The sequence below is a fragment of the Bison bison genome, unplaced genomic scaffold (genome assembly GCF_000754665.1).
Source record: "Bison bison bison isolate TAMUID 2011002044 unplaced genomic scaffold, Bison_UMD1.0 scf7180017864371, whole genome shotgun sequence".
Lineage (NCBI taxonomy): Eukaryota > Metazoa > Chordata > Mammalia > Artiodactyla > Bovidae > Bison > Bison bison.
This window is the reverse complement of record NW_011494943.1, coordinates 9,366,132-9,378,943: the sequence shown is the minus strand read 5'-3', so window position 1 is coordinate 9,378,943 and position 12,812 is coordinate 9,366,132. Positions and strand designations below refer to the sequence as shown.

Here is a 12,812-nt window from a genome sequence, read left to right as displayed (position 1 = left end):
ATTTCGAAGTGGGTTTTAGGAGTGGAGAGGGGAGGAACAGTCATCAAGACTTCTTTGTGTGTGCTCTGTTTGCATCTGTCCGTCAACCAGATGACTGCCTCCAAACATTGTCCTCTGTTCATGGCAGCCCCACAGAAGACTCCAGGCTCCCAGGTCACCCTCATTTTCCTGGCTCACCCTTTCTAAGGCTCTGAAAGTCCTCCTTTGTATGCCACCACTCCTCTTGAAGGATGGTAGGCGCAGTCCGCATCAAATCCCTTAGCTTTCCTCCCACGTCTCACCTTCTGCACCGCATGGACCAGCCTCCCCTTCCCTGGGCGGTGCTTGCACGCACCTACAGCCTTCCCCGCACTGGCTGTGGATGGCGAGGGTGGGCATCCTCTCACATTCCTGGACCACTCTTCCCCTCCCTCCCTAAACACCAGCCTGGAACTCCATGTCTTCAGATACTGCACCCTGTCCTCTGAGTTGCAATGACCTAGAAAACACCCACCCTCCCTTGAAGACTCTTGCAGCTGGTTCCTGCTACACTCCACACTGCACTTGCCATGATTCCTGGGGAATTCAAATACACAGAGAGAACCTTTCCAAAATCTTGGCTCTTCCATTCCTTAACATCCAATGTTTCAGGCCCAACCTCTTGCTCCCACTGATAGTAATCAGTAATTGTAAGGCTGCCCTTGACTTCGCCAATCTTTCCGTTGCTCAGACCAAAAACCCAGAAGTCATCTTCCACAGCTCCCTCTTTCCCACCCGCTTCCATCCGTCAGCAATGGCTGTTGGCCTGACCATCAGAATACATCCTGAGCCCTTGGCCAGGCCTCCTGGCTATCACCCAGTCTCTCCTCTGGATCCCAGGACCAGTCTAATGACTCTCTAGGATTCTACCCTTGATCCACATCCCCTCTCTTCTCAACACAGCAGCCGAACGACCCTCTGAAGAGTAAATCAGGTCAAGCCTTCTGCTACACATCCTCCCAACACTTTGCCCACAACGCCACGCCCCTACTCAGGACGACCACTCCACTGCTTCCCCTCCCCTCCTGCTTTTTGGGCTCTGGCCACGCAGGCCCTTGTCTGGACACATACTGTGCCACCACCTCCTTCGTGTCCTTTCTGTGTGTCCCCTTCTCAGAGATGACTTCCCGGTAGATGGTACCCTCCCTCCCCGCCCCCTGCCTTCCCCTCTTTCCGGCTTGCTGTACTCTGGGACCCACCACATTCTAGAGCGCTGTAGAATGTGCTTTTAGGGGGAGGGAGCTGCACCTCCAGAGGCTTGTGGGATCTTAGTTCCCTGAGCAGGAATCCAACCCGTGCCCCCTGCAGTGGAAAAGTGGAGTCTTAACCACTGGACTGCCAGGGAAGTCCCAAATGTGCTTATTTTTATTATCATCTGTCCCCCCGGTCCCCCTAGAATGTAAGCTACTTGAGGGCAAGGATCTGTTCTTTTGTTTTAAGGGGTCTCTGATTTGTTTCCCCACCTTGTGTATCCATCCTGGGGCCCCGAGTAGCACCTGGCACCAAAAGGGCTCAACCAGTACTTGTTGAATGATTGAATGAGTGATTTGTCAGTTGGTCCCTTAGGAATTCAGTTAGCAGGGCTTTGTGGCCAAGAGTCTGAGCAGAAGTCAGGGGCTGGAGGGGGATGGACTGGGTCTACCCAGGTACTTCCCAGAGACCCAGAGGCCTGGGCTGAGATTTGTTCTCATTTTATCGGAAACACCATGATGTGTTTGTTTTTAAAGCAAATGAGGAAATGATAGTTCAGCCTCTGCCGCATTCAAGTGAGACCCACACTTCAGTGGAGCAGAGGCAGCTGTGGCCACAGCCCTGAGACAGGAGAAGGGACAGGGCCAGTCGACACCAGAGGAGGGCAGCCCCGCTCGGAGACATGGAGAGGAGCAGGTGACTGATCACCTTGACCTTAAGGGTCACAGGGACAGAAGGGGGCATAGGAGATGGCAGGAGAAGGGAGGGGGAGCAGAAAGGTGGAGGGGGAAAGCAGAGGGGTGGAGGCGGCACCAGGAGCATCTTCTCTCCCTGGCTTTGTACCATCAAGCAGCTTTGTGGGGAGGGGGGTGGCGGGGGCGCTGACACCCTCCTGCTGCCTCCGAGAGTCGGGCAGCTTCCCCTTTGCTGCACCTCAGGGAGGGGGTGTGGTGTGGGGAGCCCAGACTTCCTCATTCTCTCACTGCCCTCCTCCTAGGCCAAGGGACCCCAGCAGAATGCCCCACGCCTGCCCTGGGGTCACCCCCACCTACAGGGACTCCCGTTACAGGTCAGTCACTGGGGTAGAGTGATTGGATATACCCCCGGGGGGACATTCCCTCTGCCCCCCTCCACTGGCAATGCCCCCACAGCCCAAGGGGAAGCATATACTTTCCTGGCTCCATGTCACTGTGCCCACCATCCTCTGCTGTCCCCGCCCACACCCTCCTGCTGAGCCGTCTCTTCTCCGACCCCCCAGGGCCCTGCAGGGCTTGAGGTTGGGGTTCCAGAACTGTCCAGCTGTCTGGCAGCAGACGCCACTCACCAGCAACAACCTCTCACCCTGCCAGCCAAGGTCTCTACCATGGGTGGGGGCCTGACTCCAGGGTCTCCAGCTGGGGGTACTCCTCCCCGCAGTGTGCTGGGTAACTCTCCTCTCTCCTGTGAGGAGCTGCTGGTGGCTGTAGGAGAGGTGAGCATGGTCAGGAGGACCCAGGAAGGAGAGACAGCCAGAGCCTGCCCAGAGAGTCTTGTCCTGAGCTCAGAGGAGGCCCAGGACCTCACAAACATCTTCGCTCACAGAAGCTCTTTGAAGCCCAGAGCATTTTGTCTCCCGAACCCATTTTGCAGATGAGTAAAGAGTGGGCCCAGAATGGCAGTAATTGGGGTACATATGCATGCAATAGGGGCTTCCCCGCTGGCTCAGTCAGTAAAGAATCCGCCTGCAGTGCAGGAGACCTGGGTTTGATCCCTGGGTCAGGAAGATCCCCAGAAGAAGGAAATGGCTACCCACTCCAGGATGCTTGCCTGGAGAATCCCATGGACAGAGGAGCCTGGCGGGCTGTGGTCCACGGGGTTGCAAGAGTCAGATACAACTTAGTGACTAAACCAACATGCATTCAATAAGGGGCTGGTCTGTGACTCGAGCCCAAATCCTCCCCTCTCTGTCTTGCGCTTCTGGAGCTGTCTGGGCCTTTGGGTCCCCCTCTTCTGTGCTCTCTAGACCCCTGGACCTTGAGCCTGCCACTTCAAGGCCTTGGCAGCAGCCCCTCCCACGATGTCCCTGAGCAGCTCACCTAGGGCCGCCAAAGAGAGCAGCAGCAGGAGCTTCAGGCCTCTGACGGACTGCCCTCCGCCCAGCAAACAAGAGTTTCCTTGATCGAAGCCCTCTACCCAGAGCCCCTGGGTGCTCCCTGGGTGGGTGCATGCCGGCAGTGGGGAGATAACCTGGAGACCATAGCACCCTGGGGCTGGGCCCAGAACAGCAAGGCTCCCCACACCCCCAGGGCATTAGGAGGGGCTCAGAGCCAATCCAGGGCTCACGGTTGCCACCACTCTAGGACCCTGGGAAGAAGATGCCCACATCCTAACCCTGGAGTACGTTCTGGTAGCTGGCCAGGGGGATGGCATTTGCTAACCTGCTGGTTTTGGGATGAGGGGATTATCCCAGAGTAGCGAGGGGGGCCTGATATAATTACGCTGTGTGCTTGGCGTGCTCAGTTGTGCCCGCCAGGCTCCTCTGTCCATGGGATTCTCCAGGCAAGAATACTGGAGTGGGTGGCCATTTCCTTCTCCAGGGGATCTTCCTGACCCAGGGATTGAATCTGCGTCTCCTGTGTCTCTTGCGTTGGCAGGCAGATTCTTGAGCCACTTGGAAAGCCTGATGGAATCATGAGGGTCCTTTTGAAGGAATGGACCCCTTAGGGCTGGGGGCTCAGGGCAGAGAGAAGGGAGGGAATGGGTGAGGTGGGGGCCAGCACCCAGCCAATCCCACAGTGGCACCAGCGTCCCCAAGGAGGACGGGCACCTCCCCAACCAGGCCTTTTTTTAATGAATGAAATGACTTTACTGAAACACTCCCTGTTATACACTGATGTAGTTGCATGCGTTTTTCTTCTGCTCTCATGGAATGTGGATCTTTGATCTGTACACAGATGCCTTCCTCGAGGACAATGTCCTGACGCCAGGGAACCATTCGCTTTCCTTGCAGGCTCTTCTCTCATCCAGAACCTCACAGGTCAATGACACTCGCACCTCAGCACAGCCCCGGAAGGGGCACCTGACCCAAGAAAGGCCAGTTACCCTTGCCTGGGCCCCTGGGTGTGGCTCGGGAGCAGCCGCTGGGGCCCATGAGGTCTGGGCGTGTCAGGAAGCTGGTCTGGCAGGATGACCCAGCCCACCTGCCAGCAGCAGGAAGGATGTGGGTGGGGTGGGGGGTTCGGGGCTGGGAACTAGAACCTGGACACAGTGTCCTGGAGCTCCCCTGGGGACTAGCTTTATCTGTCACCTTGGTCGTCCCTTGTCCCCAGTGGGCAAGAATTGCTACTCAGAATCCTGACTTGTACCCCTGGGGATGTGCCCTGGGGACCCATCTACGTCTCTGCATTTGGGGAGCAAGAACTAACAGTCTCTTAGCTTCCCAATGAATTCCCTCCCAGAGTCTGTTCTCATTCTGATGAGAGGGGTGGGGGAAGGAGTTGAGGATTCCAGACAGAGGGGTGGCCTCAGCTGCCGGCAGGCTGTGGCCTGAAGGCTGAGAAGCTCGAGGTTTTTCCTCTACATTGTGCTCAAGGCATCGGGTTCGAGCTGAGGCCGCTCATGAAAAGCCTCCCCCTTTTATCGATGTATTTGAGGAGCCGGGGGAGAGAGCGGCGGGTGGCCTCGAAGGACACTTCCCTCAGGCCTTGGTGGAACCAGGGCCATCTTTCTCGCCCCGCCCCGGGTGCCCCTCTCCAGCCATCACCTGTGTGCCCCTCAGATGGGGGCCGAGGCTGTTCTGCGCCCCTTTGCTACAGGCTGCAGGTGTGACAGCACTGAACAGGCGCCCCAGGTGAGCCCGGGTCACCCAGATGGAGCAGAGTTGGGGTGTCCTCAGAGCTCTCCTGTCATCCACTGGACTGACATTTTGTGATTTCTGCCCACAGAGGGCATCTCGCCTATAAAAGACGGCCTTACCAGCATCTCCTTGTTTGCCTCGCGTCCCATTCCTGGGAGGGTCCCCTGAGTGGGAGTCTGTGCTGGACTCCCTTGGCTGGTGTAGCTGGGAGCCCTTTCAGGGCTGGGCAGGGAGAGTCTGGGGCCCCCAAGGTGGAGGTGCTGGGGTTTCTGCCTTCCTGCATCTGTACTGGGCTCTTGCACCTGGAGACACCCGGGCTTCACCTACTGCAGTAACCCCATGGCCTCCCCCTGCCCACGTATGTCTTCTTTGCTACTGGTGGAGAGGCTCAAAGTCGTTACCTGCCCCCTGACTCTCCAAGCCCAGCCCCGGGCATACTGGTTCCATCTTCACTGATGGTCCTCGTGGGCCCCAAAGCCCAGTGTAGAGGCCTCAGATCCCCATTCCGTGCAGCCAAACCCCGCCTGGCCCATCCCCACACCATGGCTCAGCCTGCTCCTCTGCCTCACCTCCCACCTGCGTCCTCTCTCCTCCAAGGCCCCCAGGTCCACAAAACCCTCCTGCTGGCTCCCCGCTGAGCCCCAGGTTGCCTTGCAGGGCGGGCACGGTCGTAGGGCCACTTCCTGCCTCTCCCACTTCCTTTAGGCCAATGACTATGTTATAATAGGACCTCAACTGCTCTTCCAGGAAGGGCAGGACACCCATCAGGACGCTATACAAGTAACCACACGGAGGAGAGTGGCGTCATCCCCAGGTTTTGGCTGAGCAAACTGAGGCTCAGGGTTTGAGTTCCTCCAAGTCCCAAAGCGCATCCCCCTCACATCCGGTGATGCACTTGGCTGGTTCTCTGAAGGCACATGAAGGTGATCAGGACTGTGAGGTTTCAAGGTGACCTTGATGTTCTCCCACTTAGTGGCCATCAGCATTACCTCCCCACCCCCCAGGACTCCTTAAACCACAGGGCTGGGCTCCATTCTATTCGAGAAGGTGGGGTAGGGCCTGGGAATAGGCTTTTCTGACAAGTCCCCAGGAGCTGTTGGTGCTGGTGGTTGGGGACCACACATTGACCCTAAGCTGCTAGTTGATGATGTGTCTCGCAGTGTGTGTCACTTTCTTTGCGGCCAGGCTGGTTGCCCTCTCCAGACTGAGCACACAGCTCCCTGTGTCTCCTGCAGTCTCATCACCAGCCCCAGAACAGGGCCCTGCACTTGTTGACAGATGGATGGGTCATGTGACGCTGGGTGAGAGAGAGGGACAGCGACAGAAGGAGCTGTAACAGCCAAGCCTCCAGTGACCACAGGAGGCCTCTGGACTGAGGGCGCCAGGCCAGAGCCGCCTGGACGCCGTGTCCAGGCCAAGAATCCAGCCAGGCACTGGGCCCCTGCTGCTGGAAGTAGAGGCTGGGTTGGTCAAGCACGTTCTGGGGTTTCTCCTGACCCTCCCTCCTGGGTCTTTGGGCCAGCAGTTCTCAACCCTCGCTGCTGTTGACAGTCACCTGGGAACTTGAGAAAGTCCCGATGCTGGGCTGCTCGTTGCACCTGGATCATTGGCATCAGAATTGCTGGCACAGAGCCAGCATTCGACAGGCTTCTCAAGTGTTCTCTGAGGCTGAGAACCATGGATTGAGAACCTCTGCAACCTCAGCACTGGAGGCTTGGGAATCTTGGACACGGCCCTGCCTGCCTGGGCAGGGGGCTCCTCTACCTCCCTGGAGCCCACACTCTGCGTCCCAGGGTGCAGATCAGTTCTGAGTGCTGCCCCTTGGGGACTCATAACGACTGTGGGTCTTAATGGCCCCACACGTGACGGAGGAGTTACAGGAGGCTGTGCGGGTGCCTGCAGTCAGAGCACGGCAAGTGCGTCTGCAGGTCTGCTTTCACTGCGGCCAGGCCTTTCCCTTCTGACAGACCGCGGTCTCCGAGCCTTTATAAGGGTACTCCACACACTAAACAACTCCTGAGCACCCCCGGTGGATGCGTATTCATAAAGCACGTTCATGGGTCGCTATGCTAATATATTATGTATTTTATAAAACTTTAACAAAAATAGAAAACTTTAAAGGACAGAGATAAAAATATAAATACAAGTTCCCATATTTTCTTCCTGCTGCCCCTGGGTGTATGCACCCCACCTTAGGGCACCCTGTTGGAGGGTCCACTGAGGGAACCAGGGATCAGGAACGTGGGGCGAGGGGGCAGGAGGTTGGGGTGCTGCACGTGGGGGCCTGGTGAAGTTCTGGGCAGTGGTGGTCGTGGTGGCGGGGGGGGGGGGGCAGTGCTACAGCTCTGAACCGCTGGGGAAGCGGAATCTATGGGCGGGGACCGAGACACCGCGCAACCCGGCGGGGTCTTCAAGGGAGGGTCCTGGCTTGCGTGGCCTGGGTCCCGGGGAGCCCGGGCACGGAAATCCGGGGCAGAAGGATCTCGGGCGTGATCCTCGGGACACAGGGGACTCAGGCCCCAGAGAGTCGCCGGAGCCCGGCTCCGCTAGCAGCCGCGACAGGTCATCCACCAGGTGCCACTTCTCCTGGACTTGCTGAGGCCGAGGCAGGGGGCGAGCAGGCCGGTTAGGAGCCGCAACTTCTCTCACCCGCAGGCGGGCGGGGGAGGATGCAGCCGGGCTAGCAGTAGCCGCTCTGAAGCCCCGCCCCAACCGGAGCTAGCCCGGCTTCCCCGCCCCGCTGCGGCCTTGCCCTACTAATCTCCCGCCCTACGCTAGACTCCGCCCCGTCAAGGTCCCGCCCCTACCCGCCCACGTACGGTAGAGACCACGCCCACCCAAGACACCGCCCCTCAAGACAACGACTACCAGATACCGCCCCTTCTCAAAGACCACGCCCGTCAGACACCGCCCTATCTCAAGGCCACGCCCATCACACACCGCCCGGGCATGAGACCACGCCCCCACCAGAGTCCCGCCTCCGTGACATTAGGCCAAACCCACACTCGTGTTAAACCGGGTCTCCAGGCCTAAAGCCACGTTTCTGTCGCCCGGCTCCGCCTGACCTGAGGCCAAGCCTGAGGTCCCGGTTCCCTCTCTCCATCTTCCCTGCTTTTATCGGCGGCCCGCGGCCCCAACAGGGTCTCGCCAGCAGTCCCCTTGGCCCCAGTCCTGCGGATACTTACCCACACCAGCTGCTTCCGCAGTCTCCGGATGGCTCTGGAACTGGCCTGGGACTGGGAGATGCACACGGTCAGGACAAGGCTTTGGAGAGAAGGGGAGGTATGGTCAGTCAGCCCCCTACTTCCTCCTTCCCCCCCTCAGTCTCTTAGAAAACACCCCCTGGGGGTCCTCTCTCTTCCAGGATCCCAGACACAGCCTTTCTTTCTCCTCTCCTTCCTCCCGCGTGTCGCTCAGCCCCTCTCCTCTGGACGACAGGCTCACAGTGCGTCTGCACCAGGCACCATACAGCTCCAGTGGTCATTTCAGGGGCTTTTACAGGTGAGGATGTAAGGGCGCTTGCCCAGGGGCATCGGGGAACCTCCAGGCCGCCAGACCTGGCCCCTCTCCATCCCTGGCTGTCCTTGTCTGGGTCCTGGATCCCCTGAGACTGGCTGGGGTGCCCATGGACAAAAGGATCCTCCCCTCCCAGGTGCCCATTCCCTTGGCCCTCCGCTGCCCTGAAAGGCACCTGAGTAGGATGAGAAGCGGGAAGCTGAAGGCATGGGAACCCAGGTAGTAGAGGATGCGCTGGCTGGGGGCTGGGAGCCAGAGGGCCACCAGCTCAGGGACCACCTGCCAGGGGGCCGAGTAGTTGGCAAAGAGGCCACAGTCCCAGGAGGAGCGGATGCTGGGAAAGAGATGGACAGAGGAGGGCCAGGGTCAGCGACCAGGCGAGGAGCCGCCGGCCCAGCTGCCTCGGGCCCTCTGCTCCGCTCACCTGCTGACCACATAGCCCAGGGGTACGGCGGCCAGGAGCAGGCCCAGGAGGAGCACCAGCTGGAAGAAGAAGATGGAGCTGGAGGCGCGGAATCGCCGAGGGGACGCCCTGGAGTTCCTCAGCAGAGTGTACTGGGGGGAGAGGGAAAAAGGACACAGGGGGCCTCCTCAGCGCAGTGTGCAGACTGGAAGTGATTGGTCAGCGCAGTCTGCAGACCAGAGGTGCAGTGTGCAGATTGGAAGTGGCTGGCAGGGCAGCCGCAGGATGTGAGGGCTGCCCCGCCGATGGCGCTCAAGGCGCCCACGCAGGGGCACCCCTGCGCCCTGCCAGCCCCAGAGTCCTCACCTTCTTGATATAGAAGGTGAGGAAAATGAAGATGCTGTTGAGCAGGGGCAGCAGGGGGCAGTAGAAGAGGCCCATCCAGGTGACTGTCTGCCCCTCCACGATGTCCAGCACGTTCTTGGGCACCAGGAACTCCTCTCGGTCCAGCCAAACCCAGAACCGGCCAGAGAACCGCTCCACCAACATCCTGGGGAGGGAGGGAACAGGTCCCCACCACCCGAGAGGAGTGTGTGAACCTCACTGGTCTGGGCCCTGGACCTTCGCACACACGCACTCACACGGGACACACGAGTGTAGAACTGCTCACAGCCTTGGCCGTGGCCACTGGCCATCCCCCCAGACACACCCACGCCGCCCCCGTGGTGTCCCCACGTGGCTCACCTCCTAGGCAGGCTGACAAGGAAGGCGAAGGCCACCGTGAGGAGGAAGTTGAAGATGCTGAGTTTGTACAGCTCCTCTCCCACCGAATTCTCCCAGCACTGATCAGAGGGGGTATCTATCACTACCCTCGGTCCCCAACCACCCCTTACCCACCAAATAGGGGGACCCTGAAGTATAGGAGCCATGCCTGGAGTCTGATATGATTAGCTAAGTTAAAATCCAGGCCTGGAGAATAAGACAGGCAGCCAGTTGGAGCTGCCTCCTCTGCACAGGGCAGTGTGATGCGAATGGCACTCCCTGGAGGTGACTGCTGAGTGCACAGCTCTGCCCACAGCCTCTCACAAAGGTGAGACCAGAGAGGGGCAAGGAGATCAAAGAGGTGGGGCTTTGCAGAGGACAAAGGGAGAGGCCCGGATGGAGCCACCAGCCACCTGGTAGTCACAGGCGTTGTAGCCGTAGGACTCACAGCTGGTCTTGTTTCTGCCAATGCACAGCACGGTCTGGCCCAGAGAGAAGGAGAACATTCCCAGGCTGGCCAGCTTAAGCACCACGCACCTGGGGGTTGGGGTGGGGGCGGAGACTGTGTCAGGGGAGTAGCCCAGGTACAGGGCACATCTACCCAGGACACAGGTGTGGCTGACATCTGCACAACCTCAAGTTTTTTCCTGGGACCAGCCCCCTCTAAACCCAGGGCCCAGCTTCCTTCCAACCTGCTCCATCCATGGCAGTGTTTCCCAAAGTGTGTTCCCCAGACGACTCACAGGAGAATGGTTCTGTTTAGATCAGTATGGCAAACAGTGCACAGTCGAGCCATCCTTCCCACAACACCCAGCTTGGAGAGTCACAGGAGGCACACATGAGCCTTTATGTCATTAATGCAGGTGAGATCATTCTTCTAAGACCTATTCCCAGGTGGCTTGCTGCTGCTAAGTCACTTCAGTCGTGTCCAACTCTGTGTGACCCCATAGACGGCAGCCCACCAAGCTCCCCAGTCCCTGGGATTCTCCAGGCAAGAACACTGGAGTGGGTGCCATTTCCTTCTCCAATGCATGAAAGTGAAAAGTGAAAGTGAAGTCTCTCAGTCGTATCCAACTCTTCGCGACCCCATGGACTGCAGCCCACCAGGCTCCTCCATCCATGGGATTTTCCAGGCAAGAGTACTGGAGTGGGGTGCCATTGCCTTCTCCGCCCAGGTGGCTTAGTGGGCGAATAATCTGCCTGCAATGCAGGAGACACGGGTTCAATCCCTGGGTCAGGAAGATCCCCTGGAGAAGTAAATGGCAATCCACTCCAGTATTCTTGCCTGGAGAATCCTACGGACAGAGGAGACTAGCGGACTATAGTCCATGGGGTCGCAAAGAGTTGGACTCGACTGAGCATACTATTCACACTGTCCATATACCACAAACAAGTGCGTGCATGCTCCTGAATAATATATAACTGATCACACAGGTAGGGTGGCCCAACCCAGAACCATCGCTGCATGTTATATACAAGTGTGCACTTTCTTTTTTTACTTTTTCTCTGTATTCTGTGACTGAGCCTGCGTCACCTGCTTTGGAAGCAGGGAGTCTTAACCACTGGACCGCCGGGGAAGTCTCACAAAGTGTGGACTTTGAATGCTGATGCATGTCAAGAGGCTGGTGGAAACAGTGGTTCTCCTGTTGAGGAAGGCACAGGTGGGTAGGGGCTTATTTTTATCTTTCATCCTTTGAGCATTTTGAATTGCATGTGCTATTACCTATCTGTAGTCAAAGCTGTAGTTTTTTCTGTAGTCATGTATGAATGTGAGAGTTGGACTATAGAGAAAGCTGAGCACCAAAGAGTTGATACTTTTGAACTGTGGTGTTGGAGAAGACTCTTGAGAGTCCCTTGGACTGCAAGGTGATCCAACCAAGAAATCAGTCCTGAATATTCATTGGAAGGACTGATGCTGAAGCTGAAACTCCAATACTTTGGCCATCTCATGCAAAGAACTGACTCATTTGAAAAGACCCTGATGCTGGGAAAGATTGAAGGCAGGAGGAGAAGGGGATGACAGGATGAGATGGTTGGATGGCATCACTGACTCGATGGACATGAGTTTGAGTGAGCTCTGGGAGTTGGTGATGGACACGGAGGCCTGGAGTGCTGCAGTCCATGGGGTCGCAAGGAGTCGGACACGACTGAGCGACTGAACCGAACTGAACTGATTACCTATGTGTGCGTGTTATTACCCGTTCCAATAATAAAGTTTCAAACCAAACACAGTCTACCTTGGAGGGACTCGGAATGGGCTGCGGACAGCTTCTGTGCCAGGGAAGGCTGAGGAAAAGCAGGCCCTGCTGAATGACTGGTGGGTGGCAGAGAACCTGAGCTGGAGCTGGGGGCGCTAGGGAGGCGGTGGCTGGGTCCAAGGCAGGACCTGAGTCCTGAAGAGGGAGACAGAGCAGAGCCTGGGGGTGGAGGGGGGCTTGAGTGAACCTGCACTCAGCAGGCGTGGGGAGATTCCCTTGACTGAGGCACTTGACCCTTTCAAACCTCAGTGTCCTCATCTATCCAGTGGTGGCGAGGATGGTCTTAACTTCACAGGTCATGGGAGGGCTATCAAGGTGAGGCCTGTAAACCCTCAGGGCACATGGGAGGGAGCTGTGTTCCTAGGGCGGTGACTGTAGTACCCTGTGTCCCTGAAAAAACAGTCACTGGCTTGCTTTGGATGGTGGGGACGGAAGAACCTTAGACGGGCCCCCCGAGACTGTGTGTGAGGGTGGCTGCCTGCCTTCCCTTGCTCGGGGCCCCCAGTACTAGGCGATAATCAAGACAGGTGGCAGGACACAGTGTTCCCCTGCCCTCCACACACTGTCACACCTGTCACCCCCCAGGTGGCACTCACCAGATAAGGGTGAGGTTGACCTCAGTGTTGGGAGGGTAGTTCTCCAGCTGGACCAGGAAAACGAACAGCAGGGGACCCAGAAAGTTGACCAGGGCGATGACCCCAGGGGGCAGGTACTGGAGCAGCAGAAACAAGGACTCCTGTGGGGAGAAGCAGGTAAGGGGGTGCTGTGGGCTGGAGGGCCCCCAGCAGCTCGCCCATGCCCTACGACCCCTTCAAGTGTTGCTCTGAGG

At 57.9% G+C, this 12,812-nt stretch overlaps 1 protein-coding gene across 4 annotated transcripts in view; it reads right to left on the bottom strand.

The window, feature by feature from the left end:
- The window catches only part of TMC8 (transmembrane channel-like 8), a 23,693-nt gene that overhangs the window by 6,601 nt on the left and 4,280 nt on the right, over window positions 1-12,812 (bottom strand). The window contains exons 9-16 of one of the 4 annotated variants that reach the window (XM_010856248.1): window positions 12,580-12,719; window positions 10,139-10,262; window positions 9,708-9,805; window positions 9,330-9,513; window positions 8,985-9,115; window positions 8,736-8,894; window positions 8,230-8,308; window positions 7,106-7,639 (exon numbers count right to left, since the gene is read on the bottom strand). In XM_010856248.1, coding sequence (XP_010854550.1) covers window positions 7,382-7,639; window positions 8,230-8,308; window positions 8,736-8,894; window positions 8,985-9,115; window positions 9,330-9,513; window positions 9,708-9,805; window positions 10,139-10,262; window positions 12,580-12,719 — 1,173 coding nt within the window. In that variant the 3' untranslated portion in view covers window positions 7,106-7,381. Of the gene's footprint in view, window positions 1-7,105; window positions 7,640-8,229; window positions 8,309-8,735; window positions 8,895-8,984; window positions 9,116-9,329; window positions 9,514-9,707; window positions 9,806-10,138; window positions 10,263-12,579; window positions 12,720-12,812 lie in introns of those variants that run through there. The other 3 variants (XM_010856249.1, XM_010856250.1, XM_010856251.1) reach the window with 3 other exon arrangements.